The 27,534-nt window shown below is 45.3% G+C and overlaps 2 protein-coding genes and 1 long non-coding RNA gene across 4 annotated transcripts in view; 2 read left to right on the top strand and 1 right to left on the bottom strand.

Moving 5' to 3' along the window:
• Window positions 1-1,386: 1,386 nt before the first annotated feature.
• LOC128843336 (uncharacterized) lies at window positions 1,387-7,629 on the top strand. Its single transcript, XM_054040114.1, has 2 exons — window positions 1,387-2,906; window positions 3,856-7,629. Exons 1-2 carry the CDS (start codon window positions 2,474-2,476, stop codon window positions 4,086-4,088), a joined length of 666 nt encoding a protein of 221 aa, XP_053896089.1. The 5' UTR covers window positions 1,387-2,473; the 3' UTR covers window positions 4,089-7,629.
• A 3,094-nt stretch (window positions 7,630-10,723) lies between these two features.
• The window catches only part of C9H3orf70 (chromosome 9 C3orf70 homolog), a 38,906-nt gene continuing 22,095 nt past the window's right edge, over window positions 10,724-27,534 (top strand). The window contains exon 1 of the mRNA XM_054038928.1: window positions 10,724-10,998. Coding sequence (XP_053894903.1) covers window positions 10,824-10,998 — 175 coding nt within the window. The 5' untranslated portion in view covers window positions 10,724-10,823. The remainder of the gene's footprint in view (window positions 10,999-27,534) is intronic.
• Window positions 17,375-27,514, bottom strand: LOC128842763 (uncharacterized). 2 transcript variants are annotated; one of them, XR_008446110.1, is made up of 4 exons: window positions 27,447-27,514; window positions 26,603-26,760; window positions 24,770-24,819; window positions 17,375-18,814 (listed from the first exon to the last, which is right to left on the bottom strand). It is a non-coding gene; the product is annotated as an uncharacterized LOC128842763 (long non-coding RNA). The 2 variants fall into 2 exon arrangements; XR_008446109.1 differs by lacking the exon at window positions 17,375-18,814 and having other exon boundaries at window positions 22,983-24,819.

The following is a 27,534-nucleotide window of genomic DNA, read 5'->3' on the forward strand; positions in this document are numbered from 1 at the left end:
TTCCATTACAGGGATGGCGCCCCCAAATTAGCAGGACACAGCTTTCAACTTTTCATTAATTTACTTGTGCTAGAAGAGGTAGTGGTACAACAAAGAGAAGTAGAGTTACTATCTGCTTCTCATTTCCCTCTGGAGTTATGCAGAGGGGGCCATGCAGAGCAGTGTGTTATGTACACAGGGATGTCCCTTGAATCCTCCTGAGAGATCTCAATGAAACAACCATGGAGATACCCTGCAATCCTCTCCTGAAGATTTCTAGCCTTGCTATGGAGAGTTCCATTGTGCCTGAGGAGCACAGGTGTCAAGTACATTCCTGGTTCTGCACTTTCCCTCCCCTTTTTCCCATCCACACACCCTCAATTTAAGCGTGTGTACACATGCACAAGAGACAGTTCAGACCCAAAAGGACAATTTAACCCTCTAGTCTGACCTTCTACATAACAAGGCCATGAAAAGTTCTTGCACTGAGCCCACCAAAAGGAGCCCTGTACTTGTCAAATGTATCTTTTAGAGCAGGGGTCGGCAACATTTGGCACGCGGCTCGCCAGGGTAACCACCCTGGCGGGCCGGGCCACTTTATTTACCTGCTGACACGGCAGGTTCAGCCGATCGCGGCCCCCACTGGCCGCGGTTCGCCGTCCCGGGCCAATGGGGAGCGCGGGAAGCGGCGCGGGCGAGCAATGTGTTGGCTGCAGCTTCCCACCGCCCCCATTGGCCCGGGACAGCGAACCACGGCCAGTGGGGGCCGCGATCGGCCAAACCTGCCACGTCAGCAGGTAAATAAACTGGCCTGGCCCGCCAGGGTGCTTACCCTGGCGAGCCGCGTGCCAAACGTTGCCGACCCCTGTTTTAGAGAGATATCCAGTCTTGATTTAAATACTCCAGTCATAGAATCATAGAATCATAGAATATCAGAGTTGGAAGGGACCTCAAGAGGTCATCTAGTCCAACCCCCTGCTCAAAGCAGGACCAATCCCCAGCTAAATCATCCCAGCCAGGGCTTTGTCAAGCCGGGCCTCATGGAGAATCCACCACATCTCTTGGTAGTTTGTTTGGTTAGTAATCCACAATAACCCCTAAGACTCTTCCACACAGTCTCTGCTTTCCAGGATACAATTCCCCATCCTATAAGTATGCATAACGTTCTGACCCTTCTAAAATGCAAGCTGTTTAGTTGAGCACAGACTACCAAGCAATGCAGATCACTCTGACCTGTCTTGATTGTTATTTATCACTTGCTACCAATCTTTGTGTCACTTGAAAACTTTATCTGCAATGATTTTATATTTTCTTCCAGATATTAAAAGAAATCTGATCAGCTAGGGTGAGTTTGTGGGGATGTCAGTTAATATGGTATGGTGGGAGCAAGGGCAGCTTTAGCAGGAGTTCATGGGTGCAGCTTCATCCACAGAAACCCTGCAGCAGGGGCTCCTGTCTCACAGGGTTGGGCCCAGTTCCCCGCTCTGGGTTCAACCTGGCACAGGGGTTGGAGCCGCTGCTACAGGGACAGTGCAGGCAGGCTCACTCTCCAGCGTCCCCCACAGGGCCTCCCATCCTCACCAGGTCAGGATTAGGGTGGGGGCAGATGCTGTGGGCATTTAGTGGCGAGGAGGTGGTGCCCGTGGAGCAGGAATGCACCCATTGATATGGGAGGCTGCAACCGCCACTGAGTTTTAGTCACCAGATGGTTACAAGTTTTTCTCTTAGAATGGGAGCCCTGTTCAGTCTTTGAAGACAGGCTGCATTGTTGTTAGTTTTGTGGGGTAGTTTCTTTTGGGGGAACTGTTGAAAGTAGTGTGCTAGGTTGCTCCTTGCTTTAATCTCTCTGTTTTGTACAGAATTTTGGGGCAATGTTGCTCCCTGGGAACTGGGCATTGGTGTTTTGGCTGAAATTTCAGAAAGAGGGATTTGCCTGGGTGTTGTTTGACCACCTCTGTTCAAGGACTGGGGTATATAGTGCAAAAACAAGTTACACTAAGGCCTGGTCTACACTATGAGTTTAATTCGAATTTAGCAGCGTTAAATCGAATTAACCCTGCACCCGTCCACACAACGAAGCCATTTATTTCGAAATAAAGGGCTCTTAAAATCGATTTCTGTACTCGATAAGCGGAGTAGTGCCAAAATCGATATTGTCATTTCGAATTAGGGTTACTGTGGCCGCAATTCGATGGTATTGACCTCCGGGAGCTATCCCACAGTGCACCATTGTGACCGCTCTGGACAGCAATCTGAACTCGAATGCACTGGCCAGGTAGACAGGAAAAGCCCTGCGAACATTTGAATTTTATTTCCTGTTTGCCCAGCGTGAAGAGCACAGGTGACCACAGATAGCTCAGCTCATCAGCACAGGTAACCATGCAGGCCAATAATCAAAAAAGAGCATCAACATGGACCGTACGGGAGGTACTGGATCTGATCGCTATATGGGGAGAGGATTCAGTGCTAGCAGAACTTTGTTCAAAAAGACGAAATGCCGAAACTTTTGAAAAAAATCTCCAAGGTCATGATGGAGAGAGGCCACAATAGGGACTCAGAGCAGTGCCGCGTGAAAGTCAAGGAGCTCAGACAAGCCTATCAGAAAACAAAGGAGGCAAATGGTCGCTCCAGGTCAGAGCTGCAGACATGCCGCTTCTACGCTGAGCTGCATGCAATTCTAGGGGGGGCCGCCACCACTACCCCACCTCTGACTGTGGATTCCGAGGTGGGGGTAATCTCATCAGCCACACCTGAAGATTCTGCGGACTGGGAAGAGGAGGAGGAGGAGGAGGAGGTGGTGGAGGACAAGCTTGCGGAGAGCACACAGCACTCTGTTCTCCCCAACAGCCAGGAACTTTTTCTCAGCCTGAGTGAAGTACCCTCCCAAGCCAGTACCCAAGACCATGACCCCATGGAAGGGACCTCAGGTGAGTTTACCTTTTAAAATATAAAACATGGTTTAAAATCAAGTGTTTTTTAATGATTAATTTGCCCTGAGGACTTGGGATGCCTTCGCGGCCAGTACAGCTACTGGAAAAGTTTGTTAACGTGTCTGGGGCGGAAATCCTCCAGGGACATCTCCATGAAGCTCTCCTGGAGGTACTCCAAAAGCCTTTGCAGAAGGTTTCTGGGCAGTGCAGCCTTATTCCGTCCTCCATGGTAGGACACTTGACCACACCATGCTAGTAGCAAGTAATCTGTTATCATTGCATGACAAAGCCTGGCAGCGTATGGTCCCGGTGTTCGCTGGCATTCAAGCAACATCCGTTCTTTATCTCGCTGTGTAATCCTCAGGAGAGTGATATCGCTCATGGTAACCTGGTTGAAATACGGGAATTTAATTAAGGGGACAGAGGTGGCCCTTCCTACTGGGCTGTTTGCCTGTGGCTGAAAAGAAATCCTTCTCTGTAGTAAGCCAAGCGGGGGTAGGGGGGATTGGCACTGAGCTTTTCATGTGTGGGTAGCAGGGATCTTCCCTGATACCAGCCACGCGGTGGGGGGAGGGATAAAGTGATCATCCCAGAGACTTGGATGCGGGGGTGGGGGGGGTTGTTTGTTTTGTGCTGCTGAAGGTTAACAGGAAAACCGCAGCACTCAACGGGCTTTGCTTGGTATGTGGGAAAGGAGGGCGCAGAAGCCAAAAGACAATGGCTTACCATGGCCGCATGCAAGCCAAATTCTGTTGCCCGGACCTGCGTCTGTGATCTCTAGCAGCAAAGCCACAGGCACTCAATATTAAGAGGCAAAATGCGACCTTGCACAGAAATCACATGTGCTATGTAATGTGAATAGTGTTGTTCACCGTGAAAGAGTATAAGCATTGTTCTGTAAAATGTATCTTTTTAAAAAATTCTCTCCTTTTTTCCCTCCCTCCAGCAGCTGCAAATTTTTCAAGCCTCCCTCCTCCGTCCCGAAGGCTATCTCAGATAAGGCGTTGGAAAAAGAGGACGCGAGACGAGATGTTTGTGGAAATCATGGAATCCACCCGCAATGAAAGAGCTCATCTGAATGAGTGGAAGGACACGGTTTCAAAGTATAGGAAAGATGCCAGTGAACGTGAGGACAGGAGGGACCAACGTGAGGACACGAGGGACCAACGTGAGGACTGAAGGGACGCTCGAGATGAGAGGTGGCGGCAGGAAGATCAGAGGAGGCAGGATGCAACACTGGGGCTGCTGCATGAACAAACAGACATGCTCCAGCATCTGGCGGAGCTTCAGGAATGGCAGCAGGATCACAGACTGGCGCTACAGCCCCTGTATAACCTTCCTCCCCCCTCACCATGTTCCATAGCCTCCTCACCCGGACGTGTAAGAACGCAGGTGGGGGTGGGGAGGCTCCGTGCACCCTCCCATTCCACCACAGTGGACAGCCCAAGCAAAAGGCTGTCATTATTTTAACCTTTTTTTAGTGGCCTTTTCCTTCCCTCCGATCCTCCTCCCAAACCCCATCCGGGCTACCTTGTCAGTTCTCTCCCTCTTTTTATAATCAATTAATAAAGAATACATGATTTTTAAATGATAGTGACTTTATTTCCTTTGAAAGCAAACTGTGATCGAAGGGGGAGGTTGGGTTGCCTACAGAGAATGAGTCAATAAAGGGGGCGGGTTTTCATCAAGGAGAAACAAACAGAACTTTCACACGGTAGCCTGGCCAGTCATGAAACTGGTTTTCAAAGCTTCTCTGATGCGCCGTGCTTCCTGGTGTGCTCTTCTAATTGCCCTGGTGTCTGGCTGCGCATAATCAGCAGCCAGGCGATTTGCCTCAGCCTCCCACCCTGCCATAAAGGTCTCCCCCTTACTCTCACAGAGATTGTGGAGCACACAGCAAGCAGCAATAATAATGGGGATATTGGTTTGGCTGAGGTCTGAGCGAGTCAGTAACGTGCACCAGCAACCTTTTAAACGGCCAAATGCACATTCTACCACCATTCTGCACTTGCTCAGCCTGTAGTTGAACAGCTCCTGACTCCTGTCCAGGCTGCCTGTGTATGGCTTCATGAGCCGTGGCATTAAGGGGTAGGCTGGGTCCCCAAGGATAACTATAGGCATTTCAACATCCCCAACGGCTATTTTCTGGTCCGGGAAGTAAATCCCTTGCTGCAGCCGTTTAAACAGAGTAGTGTTCCTGAAGACGCGAACGTCATGAACCCTTCCCGGCCAGCCCACGTTGATGTTGGTGAAACGTCCCCTGTGATCCACCAGTGCTTGCAGCACCATTGAAAAGTAACCCTTGTGGTTTATGTACGAGGTACTCTGGTGCTCTGGTGCCAAGATAGGGATATGGGTTCCATCTATCGCCCCACCACAGTTAGGGAATCCCATTGCAGCAAAGCCATCCACTATGACCTGCACATTTCCCAGAGTCACTACCTTTCATAGCAGCAGCTCAATGATTGCTTTGGCTACTTGCATGACGGCAGCCCCCACAGTAGATTTGCCCACTCCAAATTGATTCCCGACTGACTGGTAGCTGTCTGGCGTTGCAAGCTTCCACAGGGCTATCACCACTCACTTCTCAACTGTGAAGGCTGCTCTCATCCTGGTATTCTGGTGCTTCAGGGCAGGGGAAAGCAAGTCACAAAGTTCTATAAAAGTGCCCTTGTGCATGCAAAAGTTTCGCAGCCACTGGTAATCGTCCCACACCTGCAACACTATGCGGTCCCACCAGTCTGTGCTTGTTTCCCGGGCCCAGAATCGGCGTTCCACGGATAGAACCTGCCCGATCAACAACATGATCTCCAAAGCGTTGGGACCCATGTCCATGTCCTCATCACTCTCGTCGCCGCGCTGCCGTCGCCGCCTCCTCCTTGACTCGTTTTTCTGGTCCTGGTTCAGCATAAACTGCACGATAATGCGCAAGGTGTTTACAATGTTCATGACTGCTGTCTTGAGCTGAGTGGGCTCCATGCTTGCCGTGATATGGCGTCTGCTGTGTTCACCCAGGAAAAAAGGCGCAAAACGGTTGTCTGCCGTTGCTTTCATGGAGGGAGGGGTGAGGCTGTACCCAGAACCACCTGCGACAATGTTTTTTGCCCCATCAAGCACTGGGATCTCAACCCAGAATTCCAATGGGCGGGGAAGACTGCGGGAACTATGGGATAGCTATGGGATAACTACCCACAATGCAACGCTCCGGAAATCGACGCTAGCCCTGGTACATGGACGCACACCGCCGAATTAATGTGCTTAGTGTGGCCGCATACATTTGACTTTATACAATCTGTTTCCAAAATTCGAATTCTGTAAATTCGGATTAATCCCATAGTGTAGACATACCCTAAGAAAATACACAGACTGTGGCACTGATTTCTCCTCTAAAGGCAAGCCAACTTGCAGCCTGCCACTCTCAGCAGAGGAGCCTTAACAAAAAATGTATTTGCAAATTCAGCAAATTTAATAGGGAAACCAGTTCAACACATGAATATGGAACCAGACAATGCCATTTTTACAGTCACTTTTCAAGGTAGAAGCAAACTTTAACTTCACCTTAAAGAAAATTTGTGGTTGGAATATTAAGAACTTTCAGGTCATTAATGAACAAGCAAATATTCTGTACACAAATTCCTTTGCAAAATTAATACAAGCAATACTCTGAGGAAGTAATATTTTAACTTGTTTCAACAGTCTGTGGATATATCACATGAAAAATATATATGAAAAAATAGCCTTTCTGCATAAAACAGTTAAACAAGAAATCATAAAAATTTGCAGTTAATACAATTCTGTCCCTCATTTTTCTGAGCAACTGCTTGCAAGACACTACAGTAATATCACTGTTTCGAGGTGTCTCTCCAAAGGGAAAACATCATGCTAAATAAATAAAACTGTACATGGGTATTGGCAGAAATATTAAATATATATCCTAGAGAGAAAATAAATTCAAAATTTATATAATATCTAGGTTGATACAGATGTAGTGGTAAATAACAAAAAGGACAGGGAAGTCTTACAGAGCCATCTGGATTGCTTGGTAACCTGGGCCCATTCAAACAAAATGCATGTTAATTGCCCAATACAGAGTTATACGCGTAGGAACAAGGAATTCTGGCCATGACTACAGAATGGGGGACTGCACCCTGGAAAGCAGAGACTTCTAAAAGGATCTAGGGGTCACAGGGGTCAAACAATTTGAGTTTCTGGTGCCATGCTGTGACAAAAAGTGCTAATGCAGTCCATGGATGTAGAAATAGAAGAGTAGGAGTAGGGAGGTGATTTTACCTCTGTGTACGGCATTGGTGAGACTGATATGGGAACACTGCATCCAGTTCTGGGGTCCATATTTTAAAAAGTATGTTGAAAAATTGAAGAGGGTGAAGGAAAGAGCGACAAAACCGTGCAATTTCCAGACCTTAACATGTTTGCATTTCTTCTAAGTGTAACCATAATTCTGTGTTTCCTGGGTTTATATTGCTTCATTTTTAGATAACTACTGTATCCCAGTAACATTTTTGCCCTTAAGTTACTGATATGTATTCTCACCTTAAGATAGAGTTAAAATAGTTTTTGTCTGGGTATTTAATGATCAACTGAATATTTGCTGGGGACAATATGAACAATCTATAAACTCGAATATATTAGTGAAAGCTATTCATCAAATGATTTTGAACATCTAATAAAAATTATGTTTGCAGACAATTCATTAACAGAATAAAAGGCTAAATTGACCAAATAAACTGTTTGATCAGCTCTATCAATAGTCCATTTTACTGGAGCAGTCCTCAGACCCAGGATTCTGACTAACAACTCAAAAATATGCCGATGACTTGATTATACTCTTGCCAATGCAACATTGTCTATGAAGGAGTTTATTCCCACCAGAAGCACATTGCAAAACATAGGCTCTAGCGGTCACCCTACAAAAGAATGAAATCATAATTAGAAAAACAAAACAAGAAAACCCCAGGCCAAATTAAAATGTTGGCCAAATTAAAATGTTATTTTGGAAGCAGAGATGCCGAATACATGCTGAAGTGTTACATACCTAGCCCTGATAATAAATATCACAAAGAATTTCAAGCTAGCTATGAAAACATTAGAAGAGGAAAGGCAAGAAGGTCTTAAACTATTTGAAAATAAAATCTGGATAAATAAAATCCAATTTCTCTACTATAAAATTATTCACTAGTCTAATTCTGCCACTCAGGTGCAAAGTCTGGGGCCAAATCTTAACAGCTAATTGTGCTTATCAGAAGAAAACGGCAATGGAGACCCTAACTCTACCATTCTGCAAACAAATGTGTTTACAAACCAGAACTCACCCAGCAATGGCTGTTAAGAACAGAACTAGGACAATTCCACTTCCTAATTAACACCACCACATATTCAGTTTCCAGTACCATATGAACTAAAGCAGAATATACTCTTTCCATAATACACCTACACTGCAATATATACCCTCAGCTGGACCATGCCAGCTGACCTGGACTCATGGGGCTTGGGCTAAGGCAGGGGTTCTCAACCTTTTTCTTGCTGAGGCCCGCCCCCCAGCATGCTATAAAAATGCCAGGGCCTGGCGGGAGAGAGGGAAGCGCAGGGCTCCGGGCTGGGGGGGGACCTTTGGGCATAGGCATAGATTTACTTCTATTTTGGGTGGGGGGCAAGGGCTGGGGGGGGCTCAAGCCAGCTCTGCATAGCAGGGTCCAGGGAGGGAGCACCACCTCCATCCCCTGACTCACTCAGGAGGCCATTCAGCCTGTCTGGGCTGTGGGGGGATGCAACCAAAAAATATAACTCAAAGGGGGGACTCAGTTAAAAAAGTTTGAAAACCGCTCAGGGTGCAGGGAGGATGTAGCTAGGGGCTGTGTGCGGACAGGGGGTGGAGGCAGGGGGTAGCTAGGGGATGTGTGTGGGCAGGGGAGTAGCTCAAGGTGCAGACAGGGGGTAGTTAGGGGCTATGTATGGGGAGGGGGGCCCCCAGCTTCAGCAGGAGGGAACGCTGGGGTTCCCAGCTTCAGCCCCCTGCTGCCCCTGCCTTGGGGGGAGGGGGAGAGGTTTGCCAGCTGCAACCCTGCGCCACTCCCAGCTTGGGGGGTCCCACCGGCTTCAGCACCGCGCTGCTCCCGACTGGGGGGCGGGGCGCCAGCTTGGGCTGGGGCTTGGGGCACCAGGTTTCAACTGTGAGGCTCTGCAGCCCTCCTGAAAGGGCTCATGGGCCCTCAGGGGGCTGCGGACCCCCAGTTGAGAACTGCTGGGCTAAGGGACTGTTTAATTGCAGTGTAGATCTTTGGCCTCGGGCTGGAGCCCGAGTTCTGGGACAGTGGGGGTGGGAGAAGGAGGGTCCCCGTGAGCCAGACTCAGCTGACATGGGTCATCTGTGGGTTTTTAATAAATAAAGTGCTTCACAACTAGAAATGACAACTAAGGGAAGACATGCTGCTTCTACATCACACCCAGGCATCAGCATCACTACAGCACTGAGAAGTGGTGTGTAGGGAAACAAGCTCATTCCAAACTGAATACTGAAAACATCAGACAAAACCCAAAACCTCTATACAAATCATGGAAGGGGAGAACAGATGAGAAACAGGACAGATTTTTAATAGATCCCTACATACAACTCTCAAGCAACTCACTGCGGTGAGATCAGGAAAACAAGGTGGACTGTTCCCAAATACAGAATCAGTGACCACAAACTGGGAACAACAAAGCACAATGCAAACCCAAAGAGGAATGACTGCAACCACCATGAGAGAAGAAACTGAAGTTGAAAGACATTTTCTACTCCAATGTCCACAATACGAAGTAATATACCAATGATATTTTCTCGAGTTACCAGAAATAAATACATAAAAATAATAAATAACACTTGGCACTGAAGTGAATGAAAAAAAGCTCTCATACTAGGGGAAAATAAGATGAGAGGAGAAATAGTGTCATATAATTTGCCATCAAATTAGACATATTAATGGCAAATGGCTACAAGGGAATAAAACCCCAAAGATTGCTGTGATGATCTACCCTGGGAAGATGTTGAATTACCTCTGCCAGAGACCTCAGTTGCCTGGGTTTTTCTACACGTTGCCAGCACTGCTATGTCTTGTCATCCCAGCAGATCATTCTGATTATGAATTTGCTGAAGGAGGAAAGGGGGCTGCTAGGGAGCAGAAGGAGCAGTGTCTCTGCAGGGGGAGGTGCACAGAGGTGTGTGTGTGTGTGGGGGGATGCTGTTCAGCTGTACAAGGAGGAGTGGGGGGCCGGAGTGCGTGTGGACAGGGATAGGCCACTCAGCAGCAGGTTACATAGCAAACCGCCCTGACTCAGCAATGGAGCATCCTTGTCAGACGGACAAAGGGACGCGGATCATCCCAGCCTCGCACAAGGCACATCCGGGCCGCCCGGCTCTCAGCTTAACACACATTAGTGACTTGATAGGGTGTGGGGGGCAGTGGCTTTTTCCCAGCTGTGTATATGGGGGGCAAAGCCGCTGTGGCGGGGGGAGGCAGAGTCTGCCCAGCTGTGTATGTGTGGGGACAGCAGGGATGCTGGGGCGCGGGGGAGGCAGAGGCTGGGCAAGCTGCGGGGAACTGCCGTGTTGGGGGGCAGGGTTGCTTTGGCGGGGGATCAGAGGCTGCTCAGCCGTGATCAGAGTCGGGGGGCGCTGGAGCCCCTCGATAGGGCCGCGGTCCCGCCGCCTACGGCCCCTGGGCGGGCTCCGGAGCGCCGCAGCCCCGCCCTGCACTGGCCGGCCGGGGGAGGCGCCTGCTGGCCGGGCCCCCCGCGCGGCGGGGCGGGCGCTGGGCGGAGCCGGGCGGGCTGGCCGGGCTCTGCCCGCGGCGCTCGCTGCCCTGTGGCGCGGGGGACGCTCCCCGCTGGCGGCTCGGCTCAGCCCGGCTCGGCGGCGCCATGAGCGGGGCGGCGGTCGGGAAGAGCGAGAAGCGGGACGAGGCTCAGGCGCTGGCCCGCAACTGCGCGGGGAGACCCGACTTCCAGCCCTGCGCCGGGCGCTCGCTCTGCGCCACCCACAGCCACGGCCGCTGCTTCCGCCTGCACTGGTGCTGCCACCTGGGCTGGTGCCACTGTGAGTGCGGGCGGCCGGGGTCGGAGCGGGGGGAGGGGGGCAGTTGGCCGCCGTGGGGCGTGGGCCGGGGTCGGAGCTGGGACTAAGGAGTAAGGCCGCGCCCCCCTGCTTGAAGCAGTTACTGTCAGATGCAGGGTTTACAGTTTGGTTCAATGGCTCTTAGCATCCCTTGCTGTACAAATTGTTCCAGCGCCATTGGCGGGGGTGGGAGCGGGGCTGGTGAGGGGGTTGGGATGGAGGGGGCTGTCACCGGGGTCTCTCACGGGGTGGTGGTGGCCAGGAAGGGGGCTGTCACGGGGGGGTTGGTTAGGAAGGGGGCTGTCACGGGGGGGTTGGTTAGGAAGGGGGCTGTAACGGGGGTCTCTCACGGGGTGGTGATGCCCAGAGAGGGGGCTGTCACGGGGGGTTGGCCATGGAGGAAGCCAGAGTGGTGCTGGCTTGGGGGAAGGGGGTTGTCTGGGTTGGAGCAGGACTGTCATGAGAAGGTTGGCCAGGGAGGGGGCCATGGCTAGAGCGGAGGTGGCATGGGGCAGGGGAGATGGTTGACTGGGGAAGGGGACTGGGTCTGGAGTAGGGCAGGGGTGGGGTTGGGCTGGGCTCAGAGTGGGGCCCGGGTGGGGTTTGACTGGGGGAGGGATCAGGGCTGGTGCAGGGTGGGAGTTGGTCAGTGCAGGGTCAGAGAATGGCACAGGGTGGGGCACTGCGCTTGGTCTGGGGACACATTCAGTGGCCTTGACCCTGGTGCTGATCCAGGCAGGGGAGGTTGTGGAGGTAGGTATTGGCTGTGCCCCATTCCAGGATGGGCTTTGTGCCCTTCCCTGGTCTGGCTGAGCCTGCTCGGACCTGGTGGTGGCCATGAGTGAAAAGGCAGTTGCTGGTCTGTGGTCCTTGTCCTCTCCTCACCATGGCGCTGTGTGAGTGATGGCACAGGGTGGTGCCTGTGTGTTCCGGACAAGGACTTTGGCCCAGACCCTGAAGACCCTGATCAGAGAATCGAGCCTAGATTTTAAAACTGAGCCTGGTGCAGACTGGGACTGAGCTGTGCGAGTTAGTCAGTGTTGTGTGTGCAGAGTGGGGAAATCAGGGTAGCCACCCCTCTGCTGAAAGCTTGGGGAGCAAGCAGCATACCCCTACAGCTGTCCCTCTTCTTTGTATCATGCGCTCCACCTGCTTCAACAACTGCCTTTGTCAATTCACTGTTTGAATTCAGCAGTTGAAACTGGAAATAAAATTTTTTAAGGGTGAGTGTAATTAACCAGTAAAACAGATTTCTTAGAGGCGTGTAAATTCTCCATCATTTTGAGTCCTTAAATCAAGGCTGGGTGTCTTTCTAAAAGACATGCCGTAGTTCAAAAGTGGGTTGTTGGTCTAGATGCAGGAATTCTGGGGTAAAATTCTATGGCTAGTGAGGATTGGACTGCTGGTCTTAAAATTCATTAAATGTACAAATACTTATACAGTGCAAGCATTGATCAGTGAGGCTTAGAGTTTATGTATATCACTATTGAGTCTTTGTGATATTTAAGGATCTCCACCTTAACTTGATATAAAATGGTAATTAAGACCAAATAAATTATTTCCATAGTTAGGTGTCCAAAAAATGAACACCTTGGTTTGAACTTATTCATGCATTCTTTAATTGTAAAGTATTCATACATTTATTTTATAAATGTAAAGTTTTTGGTATTCCAAGGATAAATTTTGGGGGAATTGCATTTTGAGATATGGTAATGGGGAGACATTCTGTCAGTAACACTGACTATATGGAAGAAAGTGGATAACCTTTGTGTCATATTACTTTTCTGCACTTTCCCTCACATTTTGACTGGTATAGCTAGTGAGTTTTTCAGTATAATTTGTATCTATCTGAGGCTGGTCAAAAAGTAAATTTCATCAGTATGCTATGACCATTTGTTTATTTTTTTTAACTTAGGGCAAAGTTACAAGAAAAAGTTAACATTACTTATGAAGGCTCAGGTTAATGTTCCAAGAACCTGGCTAAAGATTTTGGCTTGCTGACTGGGGAGCCCTCCTCCTCTGAGTACGCTAGAAAGAGACACCAAATTTGTCAAACCCTATACTCTCCTGGGTGCATCTCTTGTGTACGTAAATGGTGTGAAAACTTTTCTATTACAAGGACAGACCATATTTTACTGTACCACAGTACGTTAAGAAGAGGGGATGGGTCACACATGTCCAATAATGTGCAATAGAGTTTAGCAGCTGCTAATAATAATAATAATTAATAAAATGTTCTCTTTAAAACGCAGATTTTTTTTATTGGTGCATTAAGCAAGCAGGTCAGGGGATCTCTAGCATAGGTGCCAACTTTTCCCAGCGCCGGTGGGTGCTCAACCCCCTGCCCCGACTCCACCTCGGCCCTGCCCCCTCCGACCCCTGCCTTGCCCCCATTCCAACCCTTTCCCCAAAGTCCCCGCCCCAGCTCTGCCCCCTCCATGCCCCTATTGGACTTCTTCCCCAAATCCCCACCCTGGCCCCGCCTCTTCCCCGAGAGCGCCACGTTCCCTCTCCTCCCCCCTCCCTCCCAGTGCTTGCCGCTGCGAAACAGCTGTTTCGCGGGGGCAAGCACTGGGAGCTAGGGGGAGAAGCAGAGCTGTGGGGTGCTCAGGGGAGGAGGCAGAGTGGAGGTGGAGGTGAGCTGGGGCGGGTGGGGAGCTGCCAGTGGGCGCAGAGCACGCACCAATTTTTCCCTGGTCTGCTCCAGCCCCGGAGCACCCACGGAGTCGGCGGCTATGATCTCTAGGAAATTGGCATTTTGTCATAAGGTGAATCTCACTAATAACTTCCTCCCCAAAGCATTTAATTCCTGGAAATAACCATCACATATGCAAGCACATTTCCCCACAACCCCTCCAGTCAAGCACGTCTCTAGTAGCAAAAATATGGTGGATCTTAACTGGAGTCATCATCAGAGCCACACAAAGGTTTTGGGAACCTGGGACAAAATGAGAAACTGAGGGCCCCTCACCCGTCCAAAAAAAAAAAAAATTATCATGGAAATGAAAGAGTTTAAGAAGAGGGGAGGAGAATGAGGGGCACAGAGTGGGCCTAGGCCTGTGGGGATGCTGCCCACCCTGCTGGGATGGTGGGTCTCTGCCTTGTGTGTTGCCAGGGGCTGCTCTTGGTCCTATCTTTCCTTGAGCTCCAGCCCCACTGCTGTTGGGAGCGGTATCCCTGACTCTACTTCTACATCCAGGCTCTTGGCCTGGCAGATTGCCTCAGGATCTGGTGCGATGAAGCCAGTGATTGCAATGGTGGGTCAAACGTGAGTGGCGCTGCAATCTGTGACCCTGTGCGCCAGGTCGCAATGCCTCTGGCTCAAATTTAGCCTACTGATTCCTTTGTCATTTGGGGGGCAGGAGTAAACTGCCTCTTTTGTCCCACTCCAGGTGGTCCTGGTTACTATTTGTTTATCTTGAGCCAGAAAAGTTGCTTTCCCAGTTCTGTTTTTTGATACTTTCAACCAGCCTTGCAAATAGATTGTTTTCCATCTACAGAAAATACAATATGTTCATGTCCCAGCTTATGCTATTAAAGGAAGCTTTTGTGCTTTACAGGAAGATTCACCGTAGTTGTTTTCCTTTATCTTACAACTTCTATATTTTTTTTCTTTGTATTTTTGTGCAAATGCATTTTTAAAGATCCTCCTTCTTCCTAAAATATTAATGGGATCAGTCTATTGATCATAGCAAAACTGTTTCTCTTTATGAGACTCTGTCCTGTCAGAAAAGAATTGCTGGGTTTCAGGCTGTCAGCCAGAAAAATTGTTGTTTCTTACAGTGGTTGTGCCCATGAGGGTTGATAAATTGCAGCACAAACCACTTAGCATTTTATCTCTAGCACTGTTCAAGCTGCAGGTTTTGTGTAAAGGGAGGAGCAAAAAGTGACAATCCTGAAAAGTATATGTGGTGGCTCAAGAAAGTGGAAGTCTTTCTATAAATAAAATTTAAATTTAAAACTTGGTTTTGGAAATCCAGATGTATCACTTTTGACAAACAATACTTTTTTTTCGTGACTGTATAGTTGTTATACATGTTCAATCTTACTATACAGTTCCTCTCTCTTGGTGTTTTCCATTTCTTTCTTCTGGTCTCAAGTGAGCCTATTCCATTTTATATTGTATCAATGGTATTGACATTGGGTGGGGGAGTGAGCCAAGGTTTTGAGTTTTTTCAATCTCCCTTCTGACCTGCTCTTGATTTTGGAAACAGTATCATCCTTCATATTAAGTATAACCAAACATGGTTCTGGAAGGAGTCTCTGTATAGGTTCCCTTGACTATAGCTCCAAGGAATTATTTTTTGACTAATTTGTGCAGGTTTGTTTGCAGTCACAATATTCCTATTACAGATCTTGGCTAGTGGAATTGAACTTTTGCTAAATGTGACAAGTGTTCTTCAGTAGAGCTGGCCGAATTTTTTTTGGTGAATAGTAAATTTGCTGAAAAATGCAGTTTCAGGGTGACCAAAGCTTATTTGCAGATTTGGCAAAGAGTTTCAGCCAAAGAAAAAACGAGGATTTTTTTTTCAAAAACGTCAAAAGAAGATTGTACATCTTCAAAACAAACCATTTCAACATTTTGTTTTGAAAACATTGATTCGAATTAACCTGAAGAAATTTTTTTTGGTTTTCATTTTGGCAAGAAAAACAGAAGAAAATGAGTTTGGGTTCCAAACAAACCAAGTCTTGGGTTTTTTGGGGAGGAGGTGAGGGTGGTTGGCCATCAAACCAAAACATTAATTATTTGTGCAGCTGTGTATATCATCCTCTTCTAGCCTACCTTCCCCTTCATGATTTTTTTGTCTTTTCCAATCTAGTTCATATTTTCACTTGCTTTGATTGAATGCTTCACCTTTTCCTGTCTATAATTCTACTTATTAGCTTTCTTTTTTTCCTCTGGAGTAGGAATACTTTTTATATTTAGTGGTATTTTAACACTGCTATGTGAAAATAGAGTTTTGAGCACTTTTGGGTTGGGAATATAAGAACAGCCATATTGGGTCAGACCAAAGGTCCATCTAGCCCAGTATCCCATCTTCTGACGGTGGCCAATGCCAGGTGCCCCAGAGGGAATGAACAGAACAGGTAATCATCAAGTGATCCATTCCCTATTGTTGTGAAGGGACTTAGGTGTAGCCAGTCATGTCACAGCTTGGCAATAACATGGTTCTTTCTTTACAAAGTGTTATTGCCTGGCTTTGCTCTGCAGGAGTGAATCCCATTTTAAACTCTCTCTGATCCAGGGCCTGTTTTGGAGGCGAGGGAGGCCAAACTCTCCCACTACCTAAGAAGTTTTTGTTTATTTCAGGATGTCTTATTTCAGTTGGCCACGTTATTGGCTGAAGCATAGTAGTATGTAATCATCCAATTACAGAGTGTATCACAATGCGTACGCACATGGGCGGCAAATTGAAGTTGCACAGGCAACCTTAATTCTGGTATTTCCTCACTTTGAGTGCTTGACTTTGCAACCTTAACATAGTAATTTTTGTCTGTAAGTTCCTAACTTTTTACAGATGCAAACTGAAAAGAAAAATTCCGTCATCTGGAACCATATTGGTTCCTATATGGGTCATCGGCAGGGTTGCGACCTTTAGAAGTATAGCACAGATCTCTACCACTTTAGTTAATGGGTTAACTGATAGCAGTAGTAAGCTGTTATCCTCTAGGTGGCCCACCCACTAGAGGATGAAGGGACATTTTTGCCACAGGGTTACACAGCTATATGCTGACAGCAGAGAAATAGTGAGACTTGGGGATAGTGGGTTAAATTCTAGATTCTGGAAGAAAGTGTGCTCTAGTGGTTGTAGCCTTTTTGCCTCTCCTGCAACACTGCCCCTCCCCCCTGGGTTCTGATCCTGCCCTGTCTTCCTTGCTCCTATCCACACCTTCCCCCAAACCCATCTCCATCCCTTAGCGTGCCTGGGTACCAGCAGAGTGGGCACTGAAAGAGAGATGTTCTCCCTGCTCTGTTTCTATCTGGTGCCACAGTGGTCCCTGGCAGCCAGGAGGAGCAGTTGCAGGAAATGTCCTGCTCAGCCCTTGCAGTGCTGGGCTGCATGCACAGTCACTCTGTGCAGATCATATGTGTTCAATCCAATCAGCACACAGGAGCTATGTGAGGATGGAACATGCTCAGTGCACATGGAATCTTCTGAGAATTTAGCTGTCAGCCTTTAACAAACCTCTACTGAGCATGTGCAAACTATTTTTGGTTGTGGTTTTTTTGGGAGGTTTATAATTGGCAAAATTCAGATGGATTTTCACACGGATGGCAAAAGGCACAGCTTCAAACCATGGAAGTGCTAGAATTTCTCCATGAAACAGTTGTAAGAGTTCTTTAATATGGGGAAAACATTGCCCTCTTACATTGTTCTCAGAAACAGATGAACCATTTTTGCTGAAATGTTAAATAAATAAACCAGAGGCAACCTGGTATTGTAAAGTTTGGCAAAGTTATAAACAACTGAAATCAGGGATATATAATGGCAAGTGTTAGATAACTGTAACTTGAGTTGCCTGTGAAAAAGACTTCTTCAAGAACTCATTGCCAAAGGTGTTTCAGCTGCACGGGAGAGATTTCCGACTGTTCCCCCTTTAGTTGTGCTGGAAAAGATCTTTAGAGTAATCAAACATTTTTGTACATAATTTGTGTCATAATTTATAATCTAATTTTTTATAGCAATAATCAAACATTTTTGCTGCTCTTCTTTTAAATACTAAGGAGACTTAGAAATTTATTTCCCTCTTTAAGCAATCCCAATTACACACACAGTTTCTGATGTTTAATTTCTTGAAAACTGGGTCCAATTTGACTTTTCCCCTCATCTTTCTCATGCCATTTTCAGTGCTAAGAATTTGTCTTTGTATACTGCTTTAGCAGCACAAAGGGACTTGAGCTATAAAAAGAGTGAGGGGAAACACAAAAATAAGGCTTATAATGGAAAGCTGCCTAAGTCTTTAAATATAGGGTTCACTGCTGTGACAAGATACAGTTAGTAATAATCCTTCATTAACAAGCTACACATTATGAGTTAAAAGATCCCTTCCATATCTGATTTCTGTGACTGTTAAACTTAGCAGGTGAGCAGAAGTTGTTCCTGCATAGTGAATGTATGTAGGAAATATAGATTTCCCTAAAATTGAGTATCTTTTCCCTGTCTATATTTTTAAAGACTGATGGTCATCTCTTCTCTTCTGATAAACTAAGTAGACTCATAGGTTTAAGGCTAGACAAGGCCAATATGATCATGTAGTCTGACCACCTGCATAACGTGGACTGTAGAATTTCACCCAGTGAATTCTTGCATCAAGCTAATAATGTGTAGTTGAACTAGAGCATCTCTTTTGGACCTCAAGTGATGGGCGAAACCACCACATCTCTAGATGAATTGTTTCAATAGCTAATTACCCTCCCTATTAAAATTGTACATTTTATTTCTGACATGCACTGGGTGGGTGAGATAATATCTTTTATGGGACCAACTTCTGTTGGTGAAAGAGAGACACTTACACTGAGCTCTTCTGGCCATTTTATTTTATTTCTAGTCTGAATTTGTCTAGATTCAGTTTAAAGCCATTAAATTTGTTTGGGTCTTTGTCTGCCAGATTAAAGAGTTCTCTACTATCAGAAATCTTCCTATGTAGATACTTATTCACCATGATCATGTACTTTGTGCAAAGAAGAATTCACATGATAAACTGGATTAATTTTCAAATCCAATTTAAAATGGTGTATCTGGAAGTAATGGTGCAGAAACACTTAGATGCTAGGGTGATGAATGCTATATAAAGCCTGTAAGAGATAGAAAAGAGGAGTTTTACCAGTTAATATCATAGAAATGTTCGTAAAGACAACTTGATGCCTAGAGTAGCATAAAGGTTGCTTCTCTCCCCATATTAATGGCCTTTCATCTCATTTTGAATATAATATAGTAACTTAATTTTACCAAAGAGAATAAAAATGAAATAGAATTACATCTTATTTCTATTCTCATATACAACTCTAAGGGCTACTACTAGATGTCTACTGTTTCTACTGTACTACTTTTGATATTGGTATACCATTTTAGATCTAGAATACATCCTGTTAGTTGCTTTGAAAGTTTAGTCCCAAAATCACAAAATATTAAATCTGTATAGCTGCAAGATGACCCAAATATACAGAATTTATCAGACTGCGGAGAAACATTGATAGTTTAAAAGAACCTTCTGCATTGAATTTTGATATCTTAACTTTGAATTTGGGTAACCTTTAGAAAATTGTAAATATGTTTACAAAATTTTTAATATTGCTTTGTAGGAATATGCAAAAAGCAGGCTTTAAATTCAAAGTCAAATGCTTATTGCAGGGTTAATTCTTCTGTCAGCTACAGTATTGAACAGAAATTGTTACTCGCTTTTCTCCAAAGTTCCTAAGAAAGAGAGACTTATACACCAAAAAATTTCCCACCAGATGAAAACTATTACTTACTCTACATGAAGGTGAAACTGCATCACTGCTCTCTCCTGCCTTTGAGGAGCTCAGGCTCACAGAGAGTGTCCCTTTCCCCTAAAGTCAGTGGCCTGATGGTCTTTAAGAGCCCTGGAAAAATTATTCATCTCATATATATAATTGTGATCAAAGGGCTAAGTGCCTGTTTTTGTGGGTCCAGATCAAGATTTGCCATAGGTTTCTTGTTGGAGCTGTGGATATTTCAGGTGGGAATTTGCACTGCCAAAGGAAAAATACAGTAAGATTGTTTCCCCTTAGCGGATGTCAGTTTTCCATATCCTGGAACAAACTTTAATTCTCCAAGGAGTTTTAGGAGTATTAATTGAAGAAGATACTCACTCTTGAGTCCACGCTCCTAATCAGAGCTCAAAGTTCTAATCCTTGATTCCGGCCCCGGAGCTGCTGCGGCCCAGGAGAGGCACCTCTCCTCTGGCCCCCGGAGCTGCCTGAACCCCAAACCACTCATCCCTGGCCCCACCCCAGAGCCCACACCCCCAGCCAGAGCCCTCACCTCTCTGCACCCCAAACCTCTGCCCCAGCCCTGAGACCCCTCCCACACTCTGAACCCTTCAGCCCCACCACTGCCACACATCACCTCCATATTGGTGCACATAACATTCATTCTGCACATGGATGTAAAAAATTAGAGGGAACATTGATCCTGAAGCATCCTGAGTCTTGTCGGCTCAGCTGGATGTTTTGAGGCTGTTAAACTGCACCTTTAGGATGTATCATAATGGCGGACCTGTGCCAGAGTGATCTGCACTGACAGGCCTACATGGGAGTTTTGAGGCTAGCACTCTGAAGGTTTTTGCCCTCAAGGCTTTCAAAGTTGGCACTGTGTTAGACTTACTGGACACACTGTGGACAGCTTTCAGGAGCTCCCCACAGAACCTGAACACCAATGGCAGTAGCTGATCCCAGAACTCATTGTTTGCCCCAAGCCACCACCAAACAGAGTTGGGTTTGTCCATGAGGGATTATTTCTTAAAACATTTATATTTCATTTCCTGCTAATTTACATATGCTGACTTGCAGACCTTTGTATCAGTACAATCTTATGATTTAGCAGAAGTATACAAATTACTTGGTAAGACGCACCAGCATTTTGTTTTTTCTTGGAGATAAAAATAAAAAACTTCAACTGTGTAATTCTGAAGGTGTGGATTTCAGGCTCCATTGTTATTTCTACTACATATTGTGAGTTTATATAAATTAATTTAGAAAATTGCTGCTAATGTATCTGTTTTCAGGTAGTCTAGAAAATATGTCCCCCCTCCCCATGTTGTATTTATGCATTTTAAATCTTTTTTTATGTTTTTACTGATAACTAAGTAAATTTGGAATATATACCAGATGTCCCTTCATGAAGTTTTGCCAATATTCCAGTACGTTAGTGTACTCACATATTAAGTACATACCCTTTCTCTCTCTCTCCCCCCCCCCCGCCCCAAGCCTGTCTGAGTGTGGCAGCTAGGGGTTGTTTATAGTGTATCTGTTCTTTAGTTTAGGCAATTTAAAAGGTGTTATGTATGCATGATTTATATAAGATTCCAGAATTATCATCTGTCTGTCACTCTGAAATCTAAAATGTCTGATTCAGTGTGAAGCGATGGAAACAGCTATAAGCATGGCTAAGAGCTCTTTTTGTTCAGCATATTCAGGTTCAATCATCACTGGGATTGGCTGTCTGTTACTATCCCGTTTTTAAGTTCTCAGCCATTTTGACTTTATGAATTATATCTGTGTGGTGTACACTGTACAGCTACAGTAAAGCGTGTGTTTGTGCCATGTATCTATGCCAATGCCTTGACCATTGAGATATCAGTGGTAACTCAACCAATCACCACCCTTACTCTACAGTTAATTTGCATGCATCAGTTTCATTTGTTGTATGAGGAAGACTACACAGATGGTGGATTACTTGACCCAACTGCAACAGTTCTTCAAAAACATATATAGCTCCTTACCACAGCACCCCGTCATCATCCACACAGTTCAACACAAAATCTTCCTCCTAATGTTCTAGCCTCCACAAAGAGGCTGTTGCTTAATCTGATGACTGACTAAACTCCAGTGTAATGTGGAGCAATTATAGTTCTTGGCGGATTGTTTGGTTACCTCAATCTTTGTTTGAAAAAATAGTTTGAGAATATAGCTCCTTGGTCCCAGGGTATGTATAGTTTTTCATCTGCTATTCCAATATGTTTGGATTTCAAAGGACCCACCTCCCATTCAGGCACCAAAATATAAGTAGCCAGATTTTCAAAAGAGCTCTGTATCCACTGGGCTGAGCTCTTCTGAAAATCTGGCCGTAAGTGTCAGAATGGGAGGTTTTGGGTGCTGAGCTCTTGAAAATGTGCCCTCCCCAGTCTAGACTATAGCTCTTCTTTAAGTCTTTGAAGGAATAAAAACCTTGACCTGATACAGTAATAGATATAAAGCAGACCCCCACCCCCACTAGACTAATTTTTCTTCAAGGCTAAAGTGAAGCCATGATAATTTCTAAAGGCTCAGTATTGAAATTCCACTTTATCATCTTGGCAATGTCACTCCCTTGCCCATTACGACCTAACTCTGCCTAAAAGTCCTCAATGGTTCTAAGAGCTTTAGTCGGCATTTTCTTTAAATGTTTGTACTTTGGCACTGTCCTCCTTTTTGTGTGCTACCACTCTGATTTATTTGTCAGCATACTTGATCATAGTTGAATTTGCATACACCAGCCCACGCACACAGACTCTTGTGTAGGCGTCAGTTCTTGTTCAGCAATACAAACAGGCTCAGGTATATAAGGGAGCCTGCTTGCAGGTGGAGGCATGTGCAATCAAAACTTTTTAAGAAGGTAGGATTGCTTCAATAATGCATGCTTCCCCACTGTGATGGAAGTAGCTCTGTAGACAGCTGGAAGTACTCCACAATTACAAGTTGAGTACAATTGTTGGGAAATTGGGTCTCTGAGCTTTTTGTCTCTTATAGGCATTGGAAAAGTCCCTGCTGTTACTAGGAATGAAGTTTTAATCAATCTGTTTCAAACTCTGTAGAGTAAATAGAGGCTCTTGGAACTGAGCAATCCATAAAGAAGTAGGTTGATCGCTGCTTTTTTTTTTTTTTTAAACTTGCTGATGCTGTTCGTAGCCTTTCTTGGCTTTTCTGGTACTGGCTGTGTAAGAACTCTGATCCTGGCGGTGTTTCTGTGAACTCTTTTCAGATTCACATTTAACAAAGACTTTGAATATCTGTTGCTCTATGATTTAAAGTTTGAGACATGGTTTTGTTTTCCACTAGTTTCGTATTCGTGCCTAAAAACGATATACTATTTAAATGGAGTTGTGTATGTTATTGATACTGTCCTTTATACTGAGCTTGACTTGCCTCATTGAATTCCATTTCAGTTGACACTTTTTATGCTAATAGGGTTAACCTAGACTACTTAATTTGAAGGACATTATGTAAAGTCTCTTACTGGAAAGGGTTTGAGAGCTAAAAACAAATATTAAGAAAGGAAAAGTCTAGAGCCACAGAGTTGTAGTTTTAAAATCTTAACAGAATGAGGCTCCAGGTGCCAGTTTATCTTTGTTACATGTATACTTAAAGACCTGACATGGGATAGTATGTGTGGTATAAAGACCAGATAGTCTTTGATAGAGTATTTTTGCTTTTCTCATAAACTGTAAGGTCAGAAGGGACCATCATGATCCTCTAGTCCACAGAACCTCACCCGTCCATTCCTGTAATAGACTCATAACTTCTGCCTGAGTTGCTGAAGCCCTCAAATCATGATTTGATTTCAAATGACAGAGAATCTGCTATTTACACCAGTTTAAACCTTCAAGTGACTCATGCCCCCGCTGCAGAGGAAAGTGAAAACCCCACAGGGTCTTTGGCAATCTGACTGGAGGAAAATTCCTTCCTGACCCCAAACATGGCGATCAGTTAGATCCTGAGCATGTGGGCAAGACCCACCAGCCAGACTCCTGGGAAAGAATTCTCTGTAGTAACTCAGAGCCCTCCTCATCTAGAGTCTCATCTCTGGCCGTTAGAGATAGTTGCTGCTAGCAGTCACAGATCAGCTACATGCCATTGTAGGCAGTCTCATCATACCATCCCCTCCATAAACTTATCAAGCTCAGTCTTGAAGCCAGTTAGGTTTTTTGCCCCCACTGCTCCCCTTGGAAAGCTGTTCCAGAACTTCACTCCTCTGATGGTTAGAAACCTTCATCTAATTCCAAGCCTAAACTTGTTGATGGCCAGTTCATATCTATTTGTTCTTGTGTCCACATTGGCACTTAACTTAAATAACTTCTTTTTCTCCCTGGTATTTATCCCTCTGATGGATTTATAGAGAGCAATCATATCTTCCCTCAGCCTTCTTTTGGTTAGGCTAAATGGGCCAAGCTCTTTGAGTCTCACCTCATAAGTTAGATTTTCCATTCCTCTGATCATCTTAGTAACCCTTCACTGCACCTGTTCCATTTTGAATTAATCTTTCTTAAACGTGGGAGACCAGAATTGAACACAGTATTCCAGATGAGGTCTCACCAGTGCCTTGTATAACAGCAATAACACTTCCCTGTCTGTACTGGAAATATCTCGCCTGATGTATTCTAGGACTGCATTAGTCTTTTTTCACAGCTGTATCACAATGTTAGCTCATAGTCATCCTGTGATCGACTAATACACCGAGGTCTTTCTCCTCCTCTGTTGCTTCCAACTGATACGTCCCCAGTTTATAGCAACAACTCTCGTTGTTAATCCCTGAGTGCATGAACTTGCACTTTGCACTATTAAATTTTATCCCATTTCTATTATTCCAGTTTACAAAGCGATACAGATCTTTTTGTATGATATTCCAGTCCTCCTCCATGTTGGCAATACCTCCCAACTTCGTGTCATCTGCAAATTTTATTAGCACGCTCCCACTTTTTGTGCCAAAGTCATTAATAAAAATGTTAAATAAGATTGGTCTCAAGACTGATCCCTAAGGAACTCCCCTAGTAACCTCCCTCCAGCCTGACAGGTCACCTTTCAGTATGACCTGCTGTAGTCACCCCTTAAATTAGTTCCTTATCCACCTTTCAATTCTCATTTTAATCCCCATCTTCTCCAGTTTAACTAGTAATTTCCCCTGGTATCTTCTAGCTGCTTACAAATTGGTTGTTAAATCATTTGTTCTAGTATCTTTCTAGATATCGAAGTTAGGCTGACCGTTCTATAATTCCCCAGATCCTCTTTGTTCTCCTTTTTAAAGATAGGTACCATGTTTGCCCTTTTCCAGTCTTCTGGGACCTCTCTCTTCCTCCATGAATCTGAAAGATAATAGCTAATGGTTAAGATTGCTTCAGCTTGTTCCTTAAGTATCCTAGGTTGAATTTCATCAGACCCTGCCAACTTGAATACATTGGACTTATCTAAATATTCTGTTCTTTCCCTATTTTGGCTTTCATTCCTTCCACCTTCTTGTTAATATTAATTGTGTTGAGTATCTGATCGCCATTAACCTTTTTAGCAAGGACTGAAGCAAAATGGGCATTAAACACCTTGGCCTTCTTGATGTTATTAGCTCTCCTTTCCCACTAAGTAAAGGACTAACACTTTTCTTTGTCTTTCTCTTACTCCTAAAGTAGGGGTAGTCAATTTATTTTTTGTCAAGATCCAAATTTCTTGGTCAAGATATAGCCAAGGTTCAGACTCCAGAGAAAATAACAACACAAAAAACCCAATGATGATAAGTAAATAAAAAGATTTGGGGTCCATTCAAAAGTGTTTGGCAGTCTGGATTTGTCCTGCAGTCTGCCTATTAACTACCCCTGTCCTAAGGTATTTAAAGAACCTCTTCTTATTACCTTTTCTGTCCCTTGCTAGTTGTAACTCATTTTGTGCCTTAGCCTTTCTGGTTTTGTCCCCACGTGCTTGTGCTATTCTTTTGTTCTCCTTAGCAATTCATCCATGTTTCCACTTATTACAGGATTCCTTTTCAGGTCATTAAAGAGCTCCTGATGGAGCCATATTGGCCTCTGACTGTCCTTTCTATCTTTCCTATGCATTGGGATAGTTTGCAGTGGTGCCGTTAACACTGTCTCTTTAAGAAACTGCCATCTCTCCTTGAACTTCTCTGTTGCTTAGATTTTCTTTCCATGGGATCTAACCTACAAGTTCTCTGAGTTTGCTAAAATCTGCTTTTTTGAAGCCATTTTTCTTCTGCCGTTCTCACTCCTTCCTTTCCTTAAAATCATGAAATCATCATTTCATGATCACTTTCACCCAAATTGTCTTCCACCTTCAGATTCGCAACCAGTTCCTCTCTGTTGGTTAGAATCAAGTCTAAAATGGCTGCCTCCCCGATTGCTTCCTCCACTTTCTGAAACAAAAAGTTGTCCCCAATCCATTCTAAGAACATTTCCAACGGATATCTGGGTAGTTAAAGTCCCCCCATTACTACCAGGTCTTTTGTCTTGGATATGTCTGTCGCTCTTGTACTTCGCGTTGCTTAATAACGTCACTACATAATTTTCAAAACTGTTGCTTTAATATTTGAAAAGTATTCTGTCAATATAAAAGACCTTATAAACTAAGTGTGAATATTTTTTTAACCATGCAACCAATAATCTTACTATTTAGTTGTAATATACACTTTTATTATACACCATGCCATAAATAGTCTTGCTATTTTGTTGTTACAGGCACTTCTATTGTTTGTTCATTGGGCATAAAGGACTGTTGGTGCTAGAATAATTTGTGTAACCTGTAAGTTTTTTTAAAATATTGCTTTTTTATATATTTTTTTATATTTTTTAAATATCATTTTTTTAATGATTGCTACTAACATCTTCAATTATTAACAGCGAAATTTCTGAAAAAAGAAAAATCTTTTCAACATTTATGCTGTGGGTTACTTTTCCTTAATTGGGCCAATGAACACAAAATGGTCATGTTCAAATTCTGTTCCATTTGCACTAATGCAGTCTTAGTTCACAGCATTTCAGCAGCATGATTAAATAAACTGTGTTCATTTAAATATGGACAGTCAGGATAATATTTATTCAAATGTTGTAAAATTCTTCTGTGAAAGCCATGTCCACCAATCCTTACCTTAGGGCTGGTGCCTTCCTTACAGTACCTTCAGGGGTGTGATGGGCCCAAGGCATGGTCCATCAGGTACAAGTAGCTGTTGTAGTTAACTCCAGTAGTGTGGTATGCTGCTTTTCAGTTGGAAATGCATGTTTCAGCAGTGGTGAAGCCTCAGATTTCTGGACAAGGATATTCGTAGTTTAGAAATGCAAAGAATTCTGTAGTTGCTACAACATGTGCCCCGCACATGTGCGCGCACACAATCACTGCTTCCCAAATTTTTTAATAAGGCGACCCACCAACTGCATTTTGTCGTGCGTGTGTGAGAGAGAGAGAGAGAGAGAGAGAGAGAGACCCACAACCCTAATCCTGGCCTGATGCAGAGGGAAAGACAGGTTGGAGGTGGGTTGGAGAGCAAACATGCCCTGCACTCATCCCCACAGTGGTAGGTCTTGTCCTACAGGGCTGGGACCAGCTCCAGGCATTGCAGTCAGGCACACGGGGTTGCAGTGTCTGAGTGGTGCACCAAGTCACAACAGTTGGAATGGGGAGCCAGGCCCAGGAGCCATCAATGCAGGTGAGTGCAGGCTCGCTCTCCTAACCACCCCCACCACTCTGGAGGCCTCCCTTCTGCATTGGGCCGGGAGAAGTGTATGTTTGTCTAGGTGTGGGGTCTCAAACACATGGCCCGCCTCCCTGCGACCCGCAGAGCTCCCTGCTTTCCCCCCCCCCCAGTTACTTCCTGTCACTGCCCAAACTCCCCTCACCCCCGCCCCCCTGAGTTATTTTATGTGGCAGCTAAGCTCCCCGGGCGCTGCTCCTCAATGTTTGGGGTCGGGTCTCTCCGCCAGCTGCCCCCACGCACCTCCCCCGAGTGTCCCTCGGCCTCACTTGCTGACCCCTCACCGCCCGGAGCCTGCAACTCATGCTGACTCCACTCCGCTCTGCCAGCT

The sequence above is a fragment of the Malaclemys terrapin genome, chromosome 9 (assembly GCF_027887155.1).
Source record: "Malaclemys terrapin pileata isolate rMalTer1 chromosome 9, rMalTer1.hap1, whole genome shotgun sequence".
NCBI classification, from domain to species: domain Eukaryota; kingdom Metazoa; phylum Chordata; order Testudines; family Emydidae; genus Malaclemys; species Malaclemys terrapin.